The sequence below is a fragment of the Condylura cristata genome, unplaced genomic scaffold (assembly GCF_000260355.1).
Source record: "Condylura cristata isolate star-nosed mole 26May11 unplaced genomic scaffold, ConCri1.0 scaffold00013, whole genome shotgun sequence".
Lineage (NCBI taxonomy): Eukaryota > Metazoa > Chordata > Mammalia > Eulipotyphla > Talpidae > Condylura > Condylura cristata.
The window spans coordinates 54,042,147-54,067,526 of NW_004567114.1; the positions used below are offsets into that span (position 1 = coordinate 54,042,147).

The following is a 25,380-nucleotide window of genomic DNA, read 5'->3' on the forward strand; positions in this document are numbered from 1 at the left end:
GAGCAGCGGGCGGGTCAGGAGAGGTCTGCCACGCCATGTGGTCACCTCTGGGGCAGGCGGGAATCGAACTCATGAGGAAGCGGCTTTAGATTCTCAGTGCTGTGCTTTAACCCGCTGCACCACCAGGGAGGGCCCTTGTCTTCCTTTTTAACATCATGTTATAATCTATAAATAATAGTGAACTGTTAACCTTTTCAAAATTATTTATGAATTTCATTTGTTACATTTTAATTTTGGAGAGTATGTTCTGTATAATATTGCTTGTTTGGACAGGGTGTTAATAGTTTTTACATATAAAAAGGTGTCATGGGTAAATCTATAAATAAACATTGCAATGAGTACTTTCATGTAGGACTTAATATTACTAATATGCTAATATATGTTGTGAATCATTCAGAGGGAAAGGCATTAAATGTAGTTATTTTCCTTTAAATTTTTGACTAGAGGTTCTTATTTTTCATGAAACATATTATAGGGTAGTTATTATGTAAAACATGCTTAGAAAAGTGCTAGACTAGCATTTGGGGCATTTTATACTTAAAAAATTAACTTATCTCAAAAGAGTGATTATATAACACATTATGTTTTCTTTTTAAAAGATAATTCCAGTACCAAATTTTCTCAAAGTGGAAACTACAAAACTAACCAATATTCTCATATTATTCAACTCATCATTAATGCCTGTTTTGCTTATAAATGCTTTGCATGATCTGGATTCTCATTGTTTTTCAGTCTTTCTTTCTTTATATCCCTCTTTAACTTTTTTCCCCAAACTCATCAAACTCTTTTCATGGAAGATATACTTCTCACCTACCTATTTTTTCCAAACTTCCTTACCTTTCTATATGTAGTTTTCTCTTCCCAGAATTTCCCCTTTTTAGTCCACATCTGCTGATTGGTTTCATATGATTTACAATTAAGATTAATTATGACCCACTTTGTTAGTTTCATATTGCTAATACCTACCGTCTGCTATACACTCTGACAATTATTAAATCACTTTGAAATATATATATTAGACACACACATGTGGCAGAAAGCTGTTGGTGTAAGGATGAATATAAACATAAGTTTTACATGTTTTTGGACTAGACAGGCTAGTGAATAGGAAGTTACAGATGCTATTTTGCTGGAGGACACTACTCCAGGTAAACATAGGAAGAGTGATTTACTTAGACTGTGGTCTATGGAGAACAGGTTGCACTTTGTGAAACTCTTTACTGCCAGAATTTTAATATTAATAGAAATTAATAAGCGAAAAGGATGAATACAAGAATAACACCTAAGAGAGTTAAAAACAGAGGTGACCTACATGAAAGTAGATGAAATTAATAGGAAAAAGAGTCTGGATGTTGATAAGTAATGTTAAATACATAGTGATAAAGCCTTTTCATAATACTATAGAATTATAAATACTATGACTTTTAAGGACTCCAGGTCTCAAATTTGAGCACATATGAACTTGTTCCTCCATTTGATAACAATGAAAAGAAAGCCCTGTCAGAATTTCCATAAGAAGGGAATTTTTTTTCCACAAAAAAGCTTTGAACAGATTGTATAAGTTTTCTGCTAACATGGTATCTTGGGAAAACAAGAGTGCCTTCAGTCCATTTATATTTTCACTAGACTCAGAATAGTCACTGCCCTTATAATTCTTTTTACAGACTACATACTGCTATTACCTGTTGAGTTTCTGCATCACTTTTTTTCCTTTTTTTTTTTTGAGTTATATATAGGGAATAGTAGACTATAGCTTAAGTTTCTTATCAATAGGAGTTTTCTTTCATGCATTATTAGAAATTAGATTGAGAAAAAAGTCCAGGTTGTTATACCTTATATACACACTTAATGTATGGTTTTAGATTGTTGGGCTCTAATTTTGAATATGCTTAACAGTAAGACCACAGAGGTATTTCTAAAATGTGCATTACTTTAAGTCAATTCACAGACATTTTTATTTAATATTTCTAGGGTGAATCCTTCAAGGCCTTTATTTAAAAAAAGAAGAAATGTACTTTTATTTATTTATTTATTTGTATTCAGATAAATTTACTCACTTGCATAGTCACAGGTGGGCAGTAGAACTACCACAGATGCTTTGAAAAGAGAAAAGTTTTGTGACTAGAAATGCCTGCAGGTGGGCAGGAAAGCTGCTACAATAGGTTTTAAGTAACCTATCTGAACTAATAAAACTTTATTAGTTCAGTTTATCCAAAGCCATAGTTTTAATTCATTATTGAGTAAATCCTTAAAACAATTTGTTAAGTAATGAGTTAAGAATACAGTTGTGAACAAAACAGTTTCTGCACTCTTGTGCCCTTTGTTCTAAGGGAAAGAGACAGAAAATGAAGTAAAACTACAACAAACAGGATTTTCAAAAGTGATATAAGAGTTGTGGCGAAAGTAAAGATGCATAAAGTGATAGTGATTTAGAAAATCACTATGATTGTTAAGAAAACCCTCTTGATGCAGTATCATTGAGTCAACATCTGTATGAGTAAGGATCTGCTATTGGAAAAGCCATGTTTTTGGGTAGAGACCAGTAGGAAAAGAAAGGCTTCAATGAAATTAAATGTGGCATTTCACTAAAAATGACACCACTCCCTGAAAAGAAAAAGAGGGAGAGTAATGTGAGATGAAAAGAAAAAGAGGGAGAGTAATGTGAGATGAAGGCTGAGAATAAAGGAAAGGTCAAAATTTGGGTTTTGAAAACTAAAGAGCTTGGGTTTAACTCAGAATATATTGATTTAAAAAAAGTAAATGATATTATGGGTGCATATTTAAGAAATTGATCAAGGAGCAAAATTCTTAAGGCACAAGAAGTGAAATGAGGCAGCTCTTTCTGCCCACTTGTGTCTATGCAAGTGTCTTTTACTCTTCAGTACCTTTTCCTAATAAGCCTTTTTTTTATATATATATATGTACATATATATATATATATATATATAAAGAAATAAACAAGCGGTTAGTAATGGTTTTATTTAAAGAACTGTGATGCCTTGGATTCGGAAGGTGTCACCATTCTTTTCATTCTGCCTTGTTGAGAAAACTTTAGCATCTGATTTACTTTTAAATATAAACTTTAGCATGTGATTTACTTTTACAATCTTTGTTTCCAAAACCTTTGAAAGAAAAAAAAATGATAACAAAAAAAAGAGATTTGGAATGACAAAGTAGATAAAAGAAAATACCTAACACTAGTAACCTGTTATTTGAGAGGAGAAAAAAAAGCTGCAGCAGTTAAGAGATTCACATCAACACAAGCAACTAAGGAAACTCAAAATTTTTCATGGAACAAAACTAAAGGCACATTCTTAAAACAGGCTTTAGTTGGGAAGCATCTGTTGAAAATGAGGTAACAATAAAAAGGTTTAAAATGACAGAAAAAAGTAGGGGATTCTATCAATTATGGGATTATGAATATTATAACCTGATGATGATGACTGGAGGGACAGATTTCTAATAGGAACTTAAATACTAGTATATAGGAATGTGCGTGTGTGAGAGAGAAAGAGAGAGAAATACGACTTTCTTATCTGAAGATAGGTTATTTAAATTATATCAGTAGTTCCACAGATTTTTAAAGGTGTGATACCATTGGCTTTTTCTGTTACTTAAGATGATGTGGTAGGCTTTAATGGGGGAGAACAAGGGGTAGTGAGATACTGGGGTATAGAGATAGTCACCAGATAGGGAAACAGTTGACATATTGGAGCTAACTGAAGGATACTCAAGGACTTACTCACATGGACAGGTTGATAAGCAAAGACAGGAGGCCAGAAATTGCATAGAGAATGAATGGGACACCAAAGACTTAGAGATCCCTGCTGGAAGAAAGGAGGCCAGTGAATGACAGCCAATTGCCTGTCTTCACATGAATCAGAGGCCAGTAGGAGCCCTGAAGTCCAAGAATCTGTCTTCAAGTGGATTAGAAGTGAAGGAGTGTCGAGAGGGTCAGGAGGTTTACCTCATGGGGAGTTATGTATTCCTATGATAGTGTGTGAATATATGAAAGAGAATCACTTGCTGTTACATCCAGGCAACAGAAGTTAGCCTGGAATTCCTCCAGTTGCCAACTTGTACTCATAGCATTTTAATAATTGAGAATAACAGAGACAAATACAGGAGAGAGGTTTTGATGAAGCAAGAATTGGAATTGCAGAAAAATACTTAGGCACAGTTTTGCCATTTTCTCAAACATATTTTTTAAAGAAGAGTGTAACAAGTAAGTTAATACTCATCTAAACAGTAGTTGCCTGTTTTGAGATGAAGTTGAACCAATGTTAAATGTATAATCTATTTTCATGTCTGTCTTTCTCCCCTTTAACTAATATATTTTAGTATTGCTTAATATAAAATTATTTTATACTCAATGCTGAACAAATGAAATGACAAAATGCCCAATTTACTGTTTTCATAGGAGAACACTAAAGTACTGCTTAGAAAGTGAGTTTAAAATCTTTGAGTATATGAACCTCACTTTCAGCCCCAGAACCACATTTTTCTCTAAATTCAGTGTAGAGTACTAAATTGTTTATGTAATAAGGTATTTTGCTACTTGTTCTCAGCTTCCTAGGGAAACTAGACTAGTGCAGTGTGTTAATGATAGGTTTACATTTTCTTTCTTGATAAAATACTGCCTGTTTTTCTCCAACATGATAAAGATTATATAATAAAGGCATCCCCATTGTTAACATCACACCAAGTAGTGATGTGCTGAAAGCTTCACCCATAAGATACCCATAAGATCAAAAACAAAAGAAAGAATTCTGTTGTCAATATTGCTGTTTGATGGTTTTCACCAGAATAATAGTCAAATATGTGTTTTGGGTTTTTTTGTCAAATATGTGTTTCAAAATATTCAACTTGAAAGAGAAGAAATAAAACTACCTATGTTTGCATATGATGTGATTTCATATGTAAGAAATCCCAAAGTATCTACAACAAAGCTAGTTAAGCTAATTCAGCAAAATTGTAAAACAAGACCAAAAATGCACAAAAATAGTATGTTTGAATATATCAGTAATGAACAATCCTATAAAGAGATTAAGAAAACATTTCAGTTACAATAGCATGTAACCCAATAAAATACCAGAGAGTTAATTTAACCAAGTAGATGAAAGAATAAAGCTTTAAATAAGTGTGATACCATTGATGTCCAAAAGCAATCTATAGATTAAATTTCTATTAAAATTACAACAGCCTAATTTGCAAAAACAAAATGAAATCTTCAAATTTATATGGAATTACAGGGGTCTTTGAATAGCCAATACAATCTTGAAAAGGAACAAAGCTGGTGAATCATAACTCTTAAATTTGGAAATTGCTACAATGCTACAATCATCAAAATAACATAGAGCTAACACTTAGTGGTATAGATCAGTGGAAAATAAGAATCAAGAAATAAACTCATCTACCTGAAATACTTGTAGGTCATATATATGAAAAAGTTTTACTATCTAGAGTATATAAACAAAAACAACAAAAATACAAACTAAGAAAATAAACAAAGGGCATTTCTCCACTAAAAAATGCAGTTACCAGTAAATAGTGAAAAGGTGCCCAAAATTATTATTTGTTGTTAGGGGAAATCCAATCAGTGCTTAATGATACTTCAACCAAATATCCCCTCATACCCATCAGGATAACTATTATATATGTGTACATACATACACACATACATATATATGTGTGTGTGTATGTGTGTGATATATATGTGTGTGTATAAACCTATGTGTGTATGTGTGTATGCATATGTATACACACACATATATAAACCTATGTGTGTGTATGTATATATGTATGTATATGTGTATATATATATATATATATATATACACACACACACATATAGGTTTAAATATATATGAGACACATTAGGAGGAGGTAAAGAAATTGGATGGTGGATATAAAATGGTGAAGTTGGTATGGAAAACAGTTCCTCTGTACTTCTAAAGCTATATTATAGAAACAGTTCCACTCTTAAGGTACCCCAGAGAATTGAAAACAGGGATTTAAGCAGGCACTTGTACACATAATAGCATTATTCATAATAGCCAAATGGTGGAAACAACCTAAGTGCCCATCACCAGATGTATAAACAAGACATATATACACAATGGAAAATTGTTCATCCATAGAAAGAAATGATATTCTGATATTTGTCCCAATATGAATGAAGAAAATGTGCTTATTTGTAATAAACCTGATACAGAAGGACAAATATATGCTTGCACTTTAATAAAATTATCTAGAACAGGCAAATTGATGGGAACTAATAATAAATTTGAGGTTACTAAGTACTGTGGGGAAGAGGTATAGGTATTTATTTCTTAATGGCCTGAAGATTTTCTATTCTGAATGATGAAAATATTTTGGAAACAGTTATATGTTTGCACAACCTTGTGAACATAATTAATACCACTGAGTTACACTATTTAAATGGTTTAAGTGGCAAATTTTATTTTTATATGTAATTACCGTAATTTTTAAACTTTGCCAGTTATATTATTTCACACTCATGAAACTGCCAAAATTAATCCATTTACAATATTTTAAAAGCAATTAAGTAAAATAAAATGTTGGATATTCTTGACATTTTTATCATTTTTCCATTTATTATTTGCCATATTCATTGTGCCACTAAGTTAATGGGTCACAATTCTTCTTGCTTTCTGTAGATTTATTTAATATAATATAGTATATCTGATGAACATTTTGACATTTATCATCCCCTGACTTGAATAATTCACACTGTCTTAAAAACTGTGCATATGTTGGTCTTGTGTTCATGTTGGCTTTATAGGTTCATGATAAAGAAGGAGGTATTTCCTAATTAACTGGTTTCTGTGAAAACATGGGATAAAGTTACTGTTTCAACTGGGCTAATACATCAGTCTAAATTGGATGTCAAAGGTGATAAATGTATTGCATTTTGGGAATGGGCTGTCATCAGAGATGTCCATCTTGCTTTCAGCATATAGCAACAGCATTCTTTACATTTTTGCTATGCTATATAACCAGTGGTATATTTTTCTCTTTATATTAGAATTAGCAATGCATCTACCATTGATCACACTTCTAAGCTTCTAAACTTAATTTGATCTCATGGTTGTTGCAAGCTATTTTATTCCAAGCATGGTCCACAATATTGTACAAGTCATATTCTGTAAGCATATAAGAAATAGTTAGAAACATTCCAGGAGCCATTTTTCTTATAACAGTAATTTTAGAGTACAAATCGTGTCCAAAATGGTGACAATGAAGAGAATAGAGGCAAAGTCAAGAAGCATATTTTTATGTACATGCAAAAATGTAATTAAATTTTTATAAAATTCAGTCGTAGCAATTTTATATTTCTATTTAATCCCTGGAGGAAGTTGAACAGTAATTATATTGATGAAAGTAGGATTACTGTAATCCTGAATTAGCATAAACCTAGGATAAGTGTGAATGAATATGAGGTTTCATTGTAAATAAGACCTTTGGCATAATTCAGAACTTAAAAAATGGAAATTAATGCAAGTATATTAAAATGATTACAATTGTTACTTAGAATTATTAGATATGTCTGCTTTCAAATTCGGTTTTTCATAAATCAGTCTCCTACTTCATGGAATAACTTTAAAAGTAAATGAGTATGCTACTTACATACATAGACCAGAGAATATGTGAGAATAAAACTAGATACCTACTGTTGTTGCCACTCATCCTGTCATCTTCAGTTCTATGAAGAAAATGAGCACTTTCATATTTTTTCTAAAAGGAATTACTTTATTCTTTGTCTTGATTTAGTATATATTTTTTAAAGATTTATTTATTTATTCATACAGAACTGGGGTACAGGCCAGAGATGCGGAGGGTGAGAGGATTCACCAGGGACAGAGTGGGGAGCAGAACAGACAGATCCACGAGGTACACTGCTGAAGGGAGCAGCGGGCTAGTCAGGAGAGGTCTGCCATGCCTTGTGGGTCACCTCCGGGGCAGGCGGGGATGGAACTCATGAGGAAGTGGCTTAAGCTTCTTAGTGCAGTGCTTTAACCCACTGCGCCACCAGGGAGGGCCCTGATTTAGTATATTTTAATGATATAGACTGTCCTATAAACAGAGAATCAGGCTTTTACTATATTCACTAGGACTCAGGCATGTTAGGTGTTCCTTTGCATATTTTAACAAGTTAGTCCAGACATGATTGTGACTACACCTGGAGAAGAAAAGCAATTATTACTTCATATTATAAGTTCTTGACTCCTACAATTTCCTTTTTAAAAATTACTTCTTGAAGTGATAGAGGTTTCCCCTAGTAATTGTAAGAGAGTAAGAAGCATTTTTAAATGTACGTAAGTCAACAGTGGTATAAAAGCTACAAATACATATTGAACGTACTTTTTATGGCATTTTTTGTAAGTTGATCTGAAAACTTGTTCTAAAAAATTTGCCAGTAGTCCACACAGTTATTAACCATCACCTGTGGTGGTCGGTTCTCTGCAAGAACAGTCAATCATTCATTTTAATATATGTCAGATTTGGAATAAATCCGTGAAGTGATATTAATGGTATGACTCACTGTATTTTACAAAATTATCAAACTTGGGTGAAAATTATTTTCTATCATCAAACTAAAATATATGACTTTTTTAAATGGCTATATTTGTAGCTGACCTAACATTATATTTTAAGAAGGTATGTGTTATAATATGTTGATATTATTATTATGTATTATATACCAAACTATATTATTTCATGCTCACAATAACCAAGGAATAAAATATTATTTCCAACTTAAAAATAGTAAGTGAAAGCAACTGTGCCAAGGACATAATTTGCTAATACAAAGAGAAAGAATTTGTTTCAAATACCATGTAATGTTAGGGTTATTCTCATCTTTTAAAATAACTCATTTCATTCTCTAATCAAATATTTATAATGCATATTATTACTAATTGATATACTTTATACTTTAAAGTTTGCAAACTAAAGGAAAACTAATAAATTAATGTATATGATGTTTTTCTTTTAATTGTTGCAACATTGGTTTGCAGCACCGTATATGATTCAGAGTTACAGGTTTGTACCTCTTCTAATGTTAACCAAACACACCCAACTGTCAAGATTCTAAAAGTCCCCCTACATAATCCTTTGGTGCATCTTACCTCTTTGCTCTTTACCTTCCCCCTCCTTCTCTGGTATTCTTAATTTTATAGTCAGATCCTAGGGTTTGTTTTCATTTGGTTTTGTCTGACCCTTTCATTTGATCCCTGTATTGCACATAGGACCCTGTAGCTATCCTTCTTTCCATTTTATTTTGCTTACCAACAACCCTCCCACCCCCTAATTTCATCTGTGTTGTTTCAGATGGCAAGAATTTGTCTTTATCTCTATCCATTTGTCTATGTATCTGTCTGTCTATCTATCTATCACCTAGATCACATTTTAATCCACCTCTGCTGTTATTGGGTAATAACTTGGCTGTTGTAAATAGTACTGGATTCAACATAGGAGTACATATTTGCCTTCAAAGTAGTATTTTTTGCATTCTTGGACTTGTTGCTTCATATAGAGATATATTTTTAATGTTTTGAGAAACTTCCATACTCTTTTCCATAGTGGCTAGGTTAGTCTGCATTCCCACTGATGATGTATGCAGGTTCCTTTTCTTTGCACATTTGCAACACTTGATTCTGATCTTTTTTACTTGAGCCATTCTCACAGGTATGAGATGGCATCTCATTGTGGTTTTGGTTTGCATTAACTACAACAAGTGGTGAAGAGCATTTTTTTTCATGTTCCTGTTGACCACTGCAGAATTATCTGTTTAGTTCATCTGCTCATTCTTGATTTAGCTGTTTATTTTGTTGAGTTGTGTGAGTTCTTCATAGTGCTTAGATACTGGCCACTTGTCAGGTATATGCTGTGCAAATAGTCTCTCCCTTTTAGTAAGGTGTCTTTTTATAATCATGGTAGTTTCTTTTGTTGTGCAGAAACTCTTTATTTTGATATAGTACAATTTATTTGTTTTGCATTTCCCTTGCTTTTGGAGTAAATCTTCAGAAACATCCATGAACCCAATGCCATGGAGTATTTTCTTCTATTTGTTTTATAACTTAAAACTACATCTTTAATTTTGAATTAATTTTTACCTATGGTGTGAGATAGTGGTACAGTTTTATTCCTTGTATGTGTCTGTCCAGTTTTCTCAGCACTGTTAAATATTTTCTCTTTCTCCAGTGTATGCTATTAAAACCTTTGTCATCCATTAACTATCTATATAAATGTGAGTTTATTTCTGGACTTTCAGTTCTTTTCTGGTATGTTTGTATATTTTTTTCCAATTCATACTGTATTTATTACTATACTTTGAATATTTTGAGTGTACTACCTCTGTTCGTCCTCTTTTTGTCAGAATTGCTTTGGCTATTCAAGATCTTTTGTAGTTCCATGTAAATTTCAGTCATGTTTGTGCTATTGAAACTTTGATAGGAATTGCATTAAATCTGTATATGTCTTGGAATAAGATGGGTATTTTAATAATGTTAATTCTTTTAATTCAAGGACAGGGGTTTTCTATTCACTTATCTATGTATTCTATTCCTTTAACAATATATTTTCACTGCACATATCCTTCACTCATTTATTATTTACTCCAAGGTATTTGTCACTTTTTGAAGCAGTTGTAAATGAGATTTCTTTCTTTCTCTTTTAATTCCTTATTTGCATATAGGAATGCAATAGATTTTGTAATCTGCCTCATTAATGTAATGATTTCTTATTTCTAATAGTTTTCCAGTGGAATCATTAGGACTTTCTGTGTATTTCATTATGTCATCCAGATGTTGTCATTTCATATAAGTTTCAGTCGTGTTTGTTCTGTGTCTTTAAGGAAGACTGTTGAAACTGATTGGGATTGCATTATTTTGTCATATTCTTTCTCTGAATATGTTGATATTATCATGTGATTTTTCATCTTTCCTTTGGTTGATTGGTGAATTAAATTTAATGACTTTAAGATGTTGAATCATTCTTCAATCTTGACATAAATCCTGCATGGTCATGTTTGATCCTTTTGATATATTATTGAATGGGTTTGCTAAGTTTATGGAGATTTTTACCTCTGTTCATTAGTATATTGTTACAGTTTTATCTTTTATTGTGATATTTTCATCTACTTTTGGTTTTAGATGCAAGTAATTAAACTTTCATGATTGTAGATTGAGAATAATGACATTCAATGTAAATTGTTTATTCATTTTAGAAAATGGTATTTTATTTTAGGTTTAAAAATAAAAATACATACATATAATTTTCTATTTTCACATAGCTTTAAAATAAAGAGAAAAAAGGCAAAATATAAATTTCAAAAACATCAAGTGTAACCTGTAATTGTCATTTAAAATCTGTTATTTTTTTCTTAACTAGTTATCAAGCCATTGATATGCAGATATGTGTACAAATAACAGAGGTAAGAATGTATAAACTAAAACTAGATATATGTGCCCAAAGAATATTTAAGGTTGCCACTTAATTACTGACCAGAACTTTACAGTGTGCCCCAAGTATTATGAATAGTTGAGTGTATTTGAAAATATATAACAAATCGGGAGATATTTCTTAAAATGTTAAAAACTCATTGTAATAGTGAAAGAAATAAACCTCTATACATTCAGAAAATTAATGAACTCATTGTAATAGTGAAAGAAATAAACCTCTATACATTCAGAAAATTAATGATTTTTAAGTCTTGTAAATAATTATTTAAGTCTTGTAAATAATTATTATCTTCTGTAATAATTCTGTTATATTTTAAAATTCTGTTTTTGCCTATGTAAAGATAATTGATACTTTAATTTTTCTCACTTAATTTTCAGGTTAAAAGTCATAGGATTACTAATATTCTGCTAGATTTTGGTATTAATAGTTCATTTTGAATGAACTGTCACCTATCCTGTCAATTTTCTTACTTTAGATTAATATTTGTTAATTTCCTAAAGAACTGTGTATTTTCAATCTTAAGATACTGAATTCTAATCTCAGTAGGAGTATAAACTGATGCATATTCTTACCTTTAACCAGAATGTTCACTCATTTTCATTATATTGATATGGGGAGAATTGGAAATCTGTGTTTCCATAACCAGTAAATTTCCATTATTCTAAGACTAGACTCATGGTTGAATAGGTCTCAAGTATCTAAAAAAGTTTTTGGCCTTTTTAGACTGGTAGCAAAAGTGTCTTTTCCCTCTAACTTTATTCTTTTAGGCAGATTAATGTTTAGATTCAATCTATTTTTTTTTCTATTCTGAAAAAAATAATGAATTATTCATTTTTTCTCTGATTATCTTTATTTAAAACCCTTTTTGTTTAGTATACTTTTTATAGATGTGATAATTTATAACATGGTAGCTTTGAAGACATTTGCTAAAAAGCATATCTCATTTTTTTAAGGTTTAATTATTTATGCATATAGAACTGGGGTACAGGCCAAGGTGCAGGGGCGGTGAAAAGCTTCACCAGAGATAAGAGAGGAGAGCAGAATAGACAGAACAAGGAAATAAACTGCTGAAGGGAGCAGCGGGCAGATCAGGGGAGGTCTGCTGCACCATGTGGATCACATCTGGGGCAGGGGATCGAACTGGCACTGAAGCAACTGTGCTAACTTGCAGTGCTGCCTCTTAACCTGTTGCACCACCAGGGAGGGCCCCATATCTCATTTATATATATATTGATTGACTTTATAAATCCAGAGACTTGCTGTTTGTTTTTTCTTTTTTTAACATTTTATACATAAAAAGATCTTAAAACCAATCTCATGTATTTTCCACATTCAGATAAGAAGATTTAAATTCAGAGAGTTAATCATTTATTTAAACAAATTCTTAAGGATCCAGTGTGCCTAGCACTGTTCTGTGCACTGAGGATGCATATCACAACTGACACCATTCATCATCAGACCTGTACCTAGTTAAATCCAATTTCACATCTTTATGTTGACCCATCATCAGCATATGACACAAGTGACCATGTGCTCTAAAGTGTTATACTTTACTTTTGGGGGTAAAATTCCTGTTTTAGAAAATTCATTTATTCATTCATTCATTTAACAAAAATCTACTTAGCCCCTAACAAATGTTGAGTGCTAAAGCTGAAGATACAGCAAGGATGAATAGCTAAATCCTCCTATGTTCATAAGGCTTATATTCTGGCTCATGTAGATAAATACTGTACATAAAAAAATGGAATGTGAAAAAAAATAGTGCTGTGAAATAGAGGTGGGGATAATAATCATATGAGTAAGAAGAAAGATAAAAGTAATATCCTGTGCTTGTCTCTAAAGCAGAAATGTAATCTGATTTTTGCAGAACACTTTTTTTTTTAAGAGTTATTTATTTATGTGTACAAGAACTGGGGTGTTAAGCCAGAGATGGGGAGTGGGTTAGTTGAGAAGATTCACCAGAGAGAGTGGGGCATAGAACAGGCAGACCGCTGAAATTGGTCTGAGGGAAGCAGTGGGCGAGACAGGAGAGGTTTGCTGTGGTGATGGATCACCTCCCTGGCTGGCCTGGGGGTTGAATTTGTGCTGCAGTGGCTGGCGATAGCTTGATAGTGTTGTGTCTTTAAATTCTGTGCCACCTACTAGACCCTAGAGAAGAAAGAACACTTTGGATGAGCAAAAGTCATATTAGAGTAGATTCAAGAAAAAAAGAATGGATGGTAAACAAGTAAAAGGGAATATATGCCTACATGTTTAATCAAGATTTTAAGGGATAAGGAAATTGAGTTAGAACTGAAAGGAACAGAATGAGACCAAAGAGAATTTTGTAATGTTTCTCTTTTGTTACAAAAATTTCAAATGTAAAAGAATATTATACGATCCCACCCCTGAATCCTTCATATATATCAAATATTATCAAGATATTACATGCTTATTTTATTTACTCATTTTTGATGTTGTAGAAACTTAGTATGCAGCTAAAATAAATAAAAAAGTCACGATTTATACAACTTGATGCCAAAATCACATCTATTAAAATTAGCAGTAAATATTTGTTATTATCTGTTATTTCGGTATAGTTATGTTGAAAATAAAAGTTGTTGAATCTACATCCAATTTACATGTGTTCATTATATCTCTTAAAACTCCCTTAGTAGTTCAGAGAACAGTACCATCTTTATTGAGGAAGCTAAGTCAGTTATAGACACTTACATTCTTGATTTTATCTTTTGTTTCTTTATGCTATCATTTATTTCTCCATTTTCAATATTATTGATGAGATTAGATTCAACTACTTTAAATATACATTTAATAACTGGTTTCATATTACATTACATGAAGTGGCACAAGTGTTTGATTTTCATGCTCTTAGTTATAGTTAATGTTGATCATAAAGTCTGTGACAGCCTGAAGATTACCTGTTTGCCTTTCATCTTATAAGTCTACGCTTTGCCTAATTTATTCCGTTTGGTTTGTCAAGTGTTATTTTTCTGATTTTGTTATAAAGGGGTTTTACAAATCATGAAAATTATAAAATGATTTTCTACCAGTGGGAATAATTAATAAAATGAGAAAAATATGAATTAAGGATTCTAAAACCTAGAGAAACAGTAGACTTAGTAGGTACATAGAAGAAATGAAGCTAACTGCACAAATAATTGCCTTAGGTACATTTTAAATTATAGGTATAGTTTAAGATTTGTCCATACAGTATTGTAGTATAAATGTATTTGATTAAATTTCTGTCAAAATTCTGTTATGGAATCTATGTGATAATTTTACAAATTTGAAACATTTGTACTTAAAGTAAATGTATTGCATCTGAAATCAAAATTTAAAACCATTTTTGATCTCAGTGCCTACATTTGACATTGACCATACTTGTTAAAAATTTTTCTGATTTTTTTTCTTTTAAAATGCAGTTATATATTAATGGTATCTTAAATACCTGTATCTTTTCATTATTAAAAATTTGAGGCCCTCCTTGGTGGCGCAGCGGGTTAAAACACAGCACTGAGAAGCTAAAGCCACTTCCACATGAGTTCGATTCCCGCCTGCCCTGGAGGTGTCCACATGGCATGGCAGACCTCTCCTGACCAGGCCCTCTGTTCCCCTCAGCAGTGTACTTCAATCTGCCTGTTCTGCTCCCCACTCTGTCTCTGGTGAAGACTCTTGCCACCTCTGAGCTTCTGGCCTGTACCCCAGTTCTGTATGCACAAATAAATAAGTCTTTTAAAAAAAAAAATTGAGCATACACTTTTACATAACTGTTTCAGTTTTTGTTGTTAGTCCATTGCAAAGAAGAATAAATGTTATTAAGCAAATAGAATTATAATTGGCAGTATAGATACTAATGGAGCTTTAAAAACCTTTAAAATGACCAGGAAAACAACTTTTGTGATGTGTAGGCTCATTTTGTTATATTCCTTGGTCACATACATGACATGAGTCCCTCTTTGTTGTTTCTCCTAAAAAATAGTTTTGTGTTACATGAGGGAAAAGGTCATTAGAATTCAGTGGAAGAATATCGTGAAGGTTCTTGTTATTTCATTGGCAGATGTACAAAAATCTTTTTTTTTTTTAGTAGTAGTTTCTAATGAAATAATATAAATTAATCCTTAAAGAATATATGCTGCAATTTGGAACATACCAACTATTTCCAAATTCTGCAAACTTACTATCTAAAATTTATTTTAGACTATCATTGTTCTTTATTACTCAGTGATTGCCATTTTGTACTTATTGGTCAATACAGTCTGAAGAGTATTGGGGTTACTGTTTTGTATGACAATGTGTAGTCTATTAAGTTAGATATTTAAAACAAAATTGATTATATAATCTCTTCATTACTTAGTGCCTTGCTTTGTTAAAAAAAAAAAAAAAGCTGAGCTTTGATTTCCTTTCCAAGAGATTTGATTTTCCTTTGAGCTTTCCAAAAAAGCTTTCTGTATCTGTCTCCAAAGCAGAAATGTAATCTGATCTATGTTTTGTCTAATGACTTAGAGGAGAACACTTGGGATGAAAAAAATTGATCATTTCTTTCAAAGCATTTATTGGACAATTAATACAACCGTGAAAAGACTCCCTAGAGTACCCTTATAAACTAAATCATTTTACCCAAGAACCACAGAGATACATCAAGGTAGACAAGGGTAAAAAACTGATAAGAGGAACGGGGAAATACTGCCTTCAAACACACATTGTTTTTCATATTTTCTCTATCTTCACGATGAAAAATACACTTGCTCACTATTGAAATATTTTTTGTAAACTTAAGAAACACAGCTTTTCGTTACCAAAATCTTAACTGTGCAACACACATAAATTTGTGCTTCTAATGCTTATATCTAAGCATCATGACACCAGCAGGTAGTGAATGTATTAGGTATTTGAAAGATTTTGCATGAATTCAACCCTAAATATGTTAGCACTTTTAATACCATTATTTTATTTTTTTTTATACCTGTTTAGTAAAGAAATACTTTTTTCTGAGAAGTTCATGCTGGGATGTTAAAACGATGAGCTTGACACCAGGCTGCTACAGTGAGGGTCCGAATAATCTGAAAAATTAGCCATTATATTTTGTTGCTTTCAGGTGTACTATACTGAGCCAGTTTTGTTTTAATCATATAATATGTGACTATATTTTATTCACTAGATACAACAATTACTACTAATAATGCTTTACCAGTCATTCATGATTTAATTTTTCCAAAAATGTTATTCTAATATTCTGTCTTATGAACATTGGATAATAATAAAGCAATGTTGATTCATTTATCTATGAAATATTTATTGTGCACCTGCTACATGCCAGGGACTCTAGGCTTTGGAAAAACTACAGCACAAACCAAAAACAGGCTGAACTCCTCTAGAATGCAAGTTCTAGAGGAAAAGTTAAAAAGAGATATAAAATGTCAGGAAGTGGTGTTGTTATGATTAAAAGATGATCAAACAAAATTAAATGAGTGATAGAAGTTCAGTAGTGATTTAAGTGATTTTAATTAAAAAAGTTCCAGGTCAGTTATTATTTGGCATAGATGATTGAGGTCTATAAAATGCTTTTCAATAAAACAGGGATTAAAATGATCAAAACTGACAACAAAAATACAATAAATTAAAAAATATAAGTTTCTGTACAAGGGTAAAAATTCTTAAGGTCTGTAAATGTTAAAAATGGTATCTGCAGTAATTTTCTACCAGGAAATATACACACAAAATACACCAGTTGTATTTTGGGAATTTTGTTTATTAAGATGAACTGTAAGGTAAGCTAACAGTAACTCAACATTATGATGCTGTTTTTCAACTTCACTTAAACCCACATAAAATTCTCATTAAGTGAACCTGGAGGGATTATTATGTGATAAGCCAGACAGAAAAAAAAATGCACTGTATAGTACCATAGACACTTTTTAAAAATAAAGTTAATTTCATAGAAATAGAGGAAAATATGGTGTTTTTTAGTGGTAATTTTTAGGGACTGGAGTTAATAGGAAATGGAGTGATGTAAATTAAAGAATGCAAGCTTTCAGTTAAACACATATGCTTTGAATATCTAATGCATAACATGTTGACTGTGTTAATATACTACTGTATACTTGAAAATTGTTGGCAATATATCTTTAGCAGTTTTATACCAACCACATTCTTTAAAAAAGATAATTATGTGGTTATAAATTTGTTATCTATCTCAACCTTTATAATCACTTTACAGTGTATATTAAATAATATTGTATTTTAAATACATAGCTATAAATTATTACTAAGTAAATTATTACTAAGTAAAGTTTTTCAATAGCTTAAAAAGAGTATGTTATATGAAAGCTAGTTCCATACATTTTCATCTGTGCTTTTCAGGTTTCTAAACCAAGTCCTTTTATAAGTATCCATTGTCATGTCAGTAAATCAATACATGCTCAGAACAGATCAGCATTTCTGACTCTGCTAGAATCATAAAATCCTTTTTGAGACAATTAGTAAAGTAAAAAGAATATAAAAGAGAAATGTATGTGTTCATTCTATTTTATTCTATTGAACATTTCTGATTAAGAGTTTTACATTTGATATTATTTTGTTGGCATTTTTGTATCGTCCTTTTACATAAATAATTGGAGGAAATTAAAAATTACAAGCAAGCTTTATGAAATTTATTATTTTATCCACAGGTACTACTGAACGTGTGTGCTTGATCCAGGGAACAGTTGAAGCACTGAATGCAGTTCATGGATTCATTGCAGAAAAAATACGAGAAATGCCCCAAAATGTTGCCAAGACAGAACCAGTCAGCATTCTACAACCCCAGACCACCGTTAATCCAGATCGCATCAAACAAGTGAGTGTTTAGTTGGAAAATCAAAGAGAAATATCTACAGCGTAGTGTAAATTCTTTATAAAAGAAACCTTAAAGTGTTAGCATATAAAGTTTCTTTTTCCCCCAAAGCCAACTTACAACAGAGTTTTCATTTCTTTATTTAAAGACATCAGCGTCTCTTCTTTAGATTGATCAGTTGATTTATTAATTTGTTAGTGTTACGCTGAGGAGCAATAATGTGACTAATTTCTTTTGTGATATCCCTTTTAAGAATATAGGCACAGATTTTGATTATAGTATTTTAATTTACTAAATTTATATCACTTTTTAAATGAAGCATAGAAATTGAAATGAAACTATTATTTCAAAATTTCTAATACTATATTTTCAGTAATAAATGTAGTCTTCAGTATAGTTTTTATGCATATACTCCTGTTTTGTTAATTTGTCATGTTCAAAAATTTTTTCCAACAAATATGTATAAAAGCAACTTTTTTGTTACAAATCAGCTACTATGTTCTGTATAACTTGTGTAGTATTTATATATGTCATGAAAGGCCAATGTTCATTTTCATGTGTGGGATTTTCTGTAACTAAACCTTTACTCAAGAAAAGACAATGTGAGTTTTTAAGTTTAAATAATGAATGACATGATGTAGGGGGAAAAAATGACATGCTTTAATGTTAAGTAAGGTGGATTCTTCCCCATTAAGTCATTTTTATCCTCAGATTTACTTGATTCTTTTTGTTTATTGTTTCTGCATTTGCCCTTATATAAGTAGCTTCTTAATTTGTGGATACATTATCAATAGATTATGCCTTCTTAAAAAATGTATTATTCCTCATTAAAAATATTTAATTTGAAGAATACTTATGTTCATTGTAATAAACTTGAAACATAGCTCATAATATTATTAATTTCATGTTTCTGAATTGAAAAAATACTTATAGTACACAATGTTATGAATCTGTCTTAATTTTACCAATATATAGATAAGGGAGGCTAAGTGTAAATGTAGAAAGTAATAATTAGATAATATATTTTGAAATTATAGGCTAACATTTTATTCTATTAATTATCATTTTAAGAAATCCTTCCATGTTTAAGTCATGAATAGGGAACTACTTGTCCCTATAAAATTGTCAATTCTGTACTCTTTATCAGTATCAGAATGGTTTAGTTTGTATTCTTCACAACTTTTCAAGAAATATCTTTTAATTGATATATGGCAGAATATAGATATTTTAAAGATCTAAACTGCCATATCTTTTTCCTTCCCAGTCATTACAGTTTTCAAAAGCTTATTCTTTTTTTTGTTAGGCTAATACACCAATTGTCTTGAGAGTAATAACCCAATTTTATCCAGATTTTAAAGCTATACATTGATTTAAAAATTTCTGTGTTAAAAATTACCAAGGGCTAAGAATTTAGATAATTAGCACCCAAGTGTGTCACCTGTTGCCTCTCTGCCTTATTCCAGCCTATTATTTTTCCTTTTCCTATGGTAACATGTATGAGAAAGTTTAAAAATCTAAGGTATGGGTGTGAACGTTTGTTTTGAAGTGAGATATAGAATGCAGGTCAAGCAGCATGATACCTCTGAAATTATATTCAGGTCAATGACATGAATCAGTTTTTACTACTTTTAAAATGACAAATATCTAATACCATCAAATAATGGTCTATGAATCATCATTAAAATTCCAACTTGCCCTAAGGCAGTAAGAGATTTATTGACTATTGCATATCCACTGCCAGTACAGATCTATGAAAAGTAAAATTTAAAAAATGTTTGGTTTATTTTTATTTGTCTTAATCAGATAATGTTATTTAAATTCAAGGTGATAGTTACAGAATCATGATTTGATTTACCTTTGTATATTTGCTTTCATTTTAAGTCTTGTAGTATTGTATGGAATTAAAAATTACTGCTTTTTAATATATCTATGTAATCAATATATGTGACATTTCATCTTTTTGATAAAATTTATCAAATACACAAATTTAATAGGGCAATATTATTACACTTAGATACATTCTCTGTAAATGTAAAATTTGAAAAATTACATGTGAAATCTGGAACAGAATCAGATATTTTCAAGATATAGATAAGCAGAATTTTATATATTTTGTAAATTTTTCTAGTTGTCTGGTTTTATCAGCTTCATATTTTTTGTGAGATCATTCTCTGCATAATAAGTCAAATGTATAAAATCAAATGACCCCGATTTTATTTCTGAAGAGATTATGCTGGTTATCCTAAGTATGAGATAATGATATCTAAAATAAATCATTGGATGTTAGAATAGGCAAAAATATTTTCTATATGATGTTTACCTATGTTTTAGACACTAATCCTTAGAATCAGAATCATTTGTTAAAATGGTAGTCTTTCCCTTAACTAATGAGATAATGTATAATTGCTTTGCGCTTCAATCTTTAAAATAATTTTTACAATATTTCTTTTAGAACTTTTTTAGTTAATATTATACAAAGAATAAAATTAGAGTTGTAAAAAATGCTGGAGCCAGAAAATGAACATCTGCATGTTGAATATGAAATTATAAATTGTATTAATGTTTATTATACACCCATTTTTATTTATGATTGATAACTTTAGCAAAGTTTTACTTGCTAAAAAAGTATAATTTATATGTAACTGGAATTAAAACAAGAAATTAAAGTTTTAAGTAAAACTTGCTTTAAAAATTACAAGTTTACACTATATATCATGGACTTAATAAAATATACTATTCTGCATTATGTAATCTAGAGGCAGTTGGGAACTGCTGTAACTACTCACTACATCTGGTTTACAAATATTCTGTCCAAATGAAATATATTATATTAACCAAATGAGGGTTTTAAAATACAGTGTCTTAGAAAAGTAATAGATTTGGGTTTTGCAGATCTTTCATATAAAAGAATCGTGAAATCTGACATGACAGCCTTTCATCCAGCTTCAAATAACAGATGTTGTAAACAGTTCACATATTTATTCTTAAATCTGTTTTTTTTTAACTTAAAATATACATTTACTTGCTAATAGTTAGGGACTCCAATATTTTATAGATTTAACCTATTGATGATAGTAGGTCAAAATGTTATAGCCTCTATTCTGTAGCCTTAACATGAGGAGACTTAACATCATGAGGTTCATAATACCTTTCTGGTATTCTATAACTCAGTATCTAAGATGTAGACATACATGCAGTAAGAGCCAGTAAATCGAAATTAAACACATTAATTGAAATATAGAACATACTGTTATTTGCAAGACATACAAAAAACAAAGACATTCTGTGGTAATTAATTTAGTCCTTATTTACCTGAAAGCTCTGAATTAATTCCTGAGTACTTCTTTACCCAGATTATTTGGTATACATATTTTCATTTCCACCTTTTTATGTTTTGAATTTTGTGCTTTTTGGGACAATTTCCTTTTACTATAAGTTCCTCAACCTCCCCTCAGGATTGTTTGTTTGTTCATTTGTTTGTTTTTAATTTAATTAGACCATATAATCCGAGAATATGCTAGAAACCACAAATCAGTAATAAAGCAAGCATTTATTCGCTTCCTTTATCTATTACATATTTTGACCGTATTTTCTCTTTTTGACTCAAATGTGTTTTTAAGAAAAGCTATCCAACTTATAGTCAATTAAGAATAAAATGGGCATATAAAATTTTAAAATTATCTTGCATTTTAAAAATCAAATTAAGGTTATCAAAATCCTATTTAGCTCAAAGAATTTTGCATTCATCATGAAAAATTGGCAGAGGTTGCACATAACTTGTTCATTACTGATCCATTCAAAAATGAATTTAATAAATGGTTTCTTAGTAAATTGCAAAATATACTAGATTATAGTTCTAGCTCACCCTGAATCTAGTTTGTGGGAGAACTTCAATGCTAATTAAAATTTTTAAAAATATATAAAACTGCATTTGCATATCCATGCTACAATATAAATAGTGTACTATAAAAGTTCAGAGCAATATTAAAGAAATTTGGCTACATTGACATTTGGCTTTATAAAAATAGGAGAAAACTTGAACTGAACCTTGGAGATGAAAAATAGGAATTGCTTAATCAGAGAAGAAAGAAGAAAGCTTGTTTTAGCTAGGGGAAGCAATGTGGTTTTGAGGAAAAATATAATTGTTGAATGGTAAAACCGTCTTAACAGAACTGGAACATATGTATTGAATGTTTAGAGGAAATTAACATCAAATAAGTATTGTGGGTCTTGGTATACCTCTGACCCAGGGACAGTATATAATCTATGTATTCCTCATAATATTTTCCCAAAGACTTACCTGGAGAATCACTTTATAAAAGAGGAGGCACCTATGCATTTTTTAATTCAGACAGGTTTAAGAAAGCTATTGGTAAAAAATCTTATAGCAGTTAGCTGAGAGCTTTACTATGCAGATCTATGAAGGTTTGTAAAATAATATTTTCTAAATTTTTTTTATGTAACACTCACAAAACAGGGAATATTAATCTTTGTTCGGAAAGCAAAAGTTTTGTGGTCAGGAATGAAGGATCCATAGTAACTGTAGTATTTGGGGATAGTGATAGTGATACTTTTTCTGTTTCTGTGCTGGCCATTGCACTATGCACTTTATAATTAATTTCATTCATTTGAGAAACCCTATGAGGCAAGAATAACAGTGACAGCCCATGTTACTCTCATGAAAACTGATGGCTTAGAGAAACTTGAATAACTTACTCAAGGAAATGTAATTGATAATTGGTCTCCAACTTTAACTAATGTTTTTGAAACAAAATCCAGTAAACTCCTCTCTTCTGGGAAGTTCTAAGACTTGAATAAGCTTCTCCAGGATGAGAACTTCATTTGAAATGGAATGTTTTGGTCAAAATGAACTTAAGAGACTAGGCAATAATTTATGAATAAGGTGATGAATACTTTCCCTCTTTTGCTGATGAAAGTAGAGACAGATGCATGAAATTAAAATATATTTCAAAGTAAAATCTATAAGACTTTGAAGGTGATTGATTAGTTCCAAAACGATGAGGAAAGAATAAAAAATAAATAGATGTGATTTTTGACCCTAGCAGAATAGTAGTGCCTAGAAAGCAATGAATTTTAGCCAGATGCCTATTATGGATACTCTCTTCCTTTATTCGCTTCAAAAAAGTTGTATAAATTATAAGTAATATGTTCTTTTCTTGAAGTAGTCTTTAATTAATGCATAATTAAGACTCTAAAAATGAAAATATATTGCAGTAGAGGTGATAATTTCACATAGGAGAGATAAAAGAAGCATGTGAGTTAATGAAGCAATTGTGAGTAAAACTAAATCAGAGGCATTGTAGTGTAGTTCTTAAGAGCATAGAATCTGGAGGCAGGATCCAGGGTTCAAATGCTGGCTATTTAAAAATGTAGCAGCTGTATAACTCTAGGTTGTTTTGCTTTTCTGTAACTCAGCCTCCTTATTGCTTGAGGATAGTTACCATTTACTTTATTAGGCATATTGTATATACTAACATTAACTGGATGGAATATCTGGTTCTTAGTAAGTAGTCTTTGTTAATCGTAAGTACAGAAAGTAAATCAGTAGTTTTTCCTCTGAGAAAACAAGAAGAGGAACTGTAAGGACAGATACTAAAAAAAGGGGATCAAATGCCTAGGGAAAACTATGATAATTTCCCAATTTTTTGAAACTGGGAAATCACTAGAATTTTTAAACATTAATTTCAATCTCTTGTTGGGAGCAAAGTATTATTTCCCAGTATTTCCTGTGATAAAGAGGCTGGTTATGTTAAAAAAAAAAAAAAAAAAAAAGGAATAAAGTGTGGAAACCACTGATTTGAAAATTTTGATAAATGAAAAAGTAAACGACCAAAAAGTCTCTAGTAAACTGCACTCAAGAAAAAGAATGGTTTATATTATTGAAAAGGGGTTTGAAAAGAGAAGCTAGAGATGCCAAGAACAGATGAGATGACTAAGAGACTCGGAAGTCATGGAATAGATACAATGCAGAGTGCTAAAGTGGTGGAGAGTAAAAGATCACAATTCTTTCTACAATGATAAGGATGAGAAGATAGAAAAATGTGGCTTGGAAAACTGAACAAATTTTAGTTAATTGTAATAGGAAAGGAAACTCACTGTGGAAAATCATGATTTTTTTAAAGAAATATAAACTTACCAGTTGAAAGAAAGATAAATTATTTTTGGATTGAATGTTTGAAGAAAAGGATAAAGGTGTATAATAGCAACTATGAGGAAAATAAGCTGAAAAATAAAGTAAGTTGTGAAAGATCTGTTAGTGTTGGACAACATGAGGTAACCAGGGCTGAATGGTTCCAGATAATTCATACATTGGTAGAAGGGGTAGTTACTTGTCAGGATGAAAATCAAAGGTGATAGTTATGTAATTAAATATGTCATCCATTTCTTTTATTGAATAATATAGAATAGTATTCATAGTTTTAGAAAAGTGTTTTAATAATGTTACGTAATTCTAGTGTTAGATTCCAAATTACAATAAAATTTGGAGAACTATCAAGAACCCCTTATGTATATAGGTACAGTGGGAACTAAAAATCATAGTGAATCACTGCTGTTCTTATACCTGTATATATAAGGTTTTTGACAGCCTGTTACTGTAGGTTTGCCTGAAGGTAAAATGTATTTAATATAAAGTTTATTTATAATATTATCTGGTCCAACAAATTGTCACTTGTTAACAAGAATGTGTTTTATAATTTGTAGTTGCTTTTAAGTTCTTATTCAAAAAGCCTGGATATCTATATTCAACTAAAAGCCTAAAGTTAAATCATATTAAATTTTTCTAACTAAATTTAAATTTATTATTTTAATTCATTTTATATTATATACTACTATAACTGTGTTTAATATACACAGATAAATATATAGTATATTTATATTCTAAGATACCTATCATTTTAAAATTTTGAAAGACAGCAAATTTCCTGAAAGAGGTAACTCAGCCTTCAGTATTTTAAACAAAATCCTTAAGAGTCGTTCTTTCATGTAAATAAAAATAGATATTTTTCTATTTGATAGTTAATATTGTGCTAAAAATGATG

General features: G+C 30.8%; 1 protein-coding gene across 1 annotated transcript in view; it reads left to right on the forward strand.

The window, feature by feature from the left end:
- The window catches only part of NOVA1 (neuro-oncological ventral antigen 1), a 141,912-nt gene that overhangs the window by 87,172 nt on the left and 29,360 nt on the right, over positions 1-25,380 (forward strand). Inside the window, exon 3 of the mRNA XM_004681966.2 lies at positions 18,156-18,322. Coding sequence (XP_004682023.1) covers positions 18,156-18,322 — 167 coding nt within the window. The remainder of the gene's footprint in view (positions 1-18,155; positions 18,323-25,380) is intronic.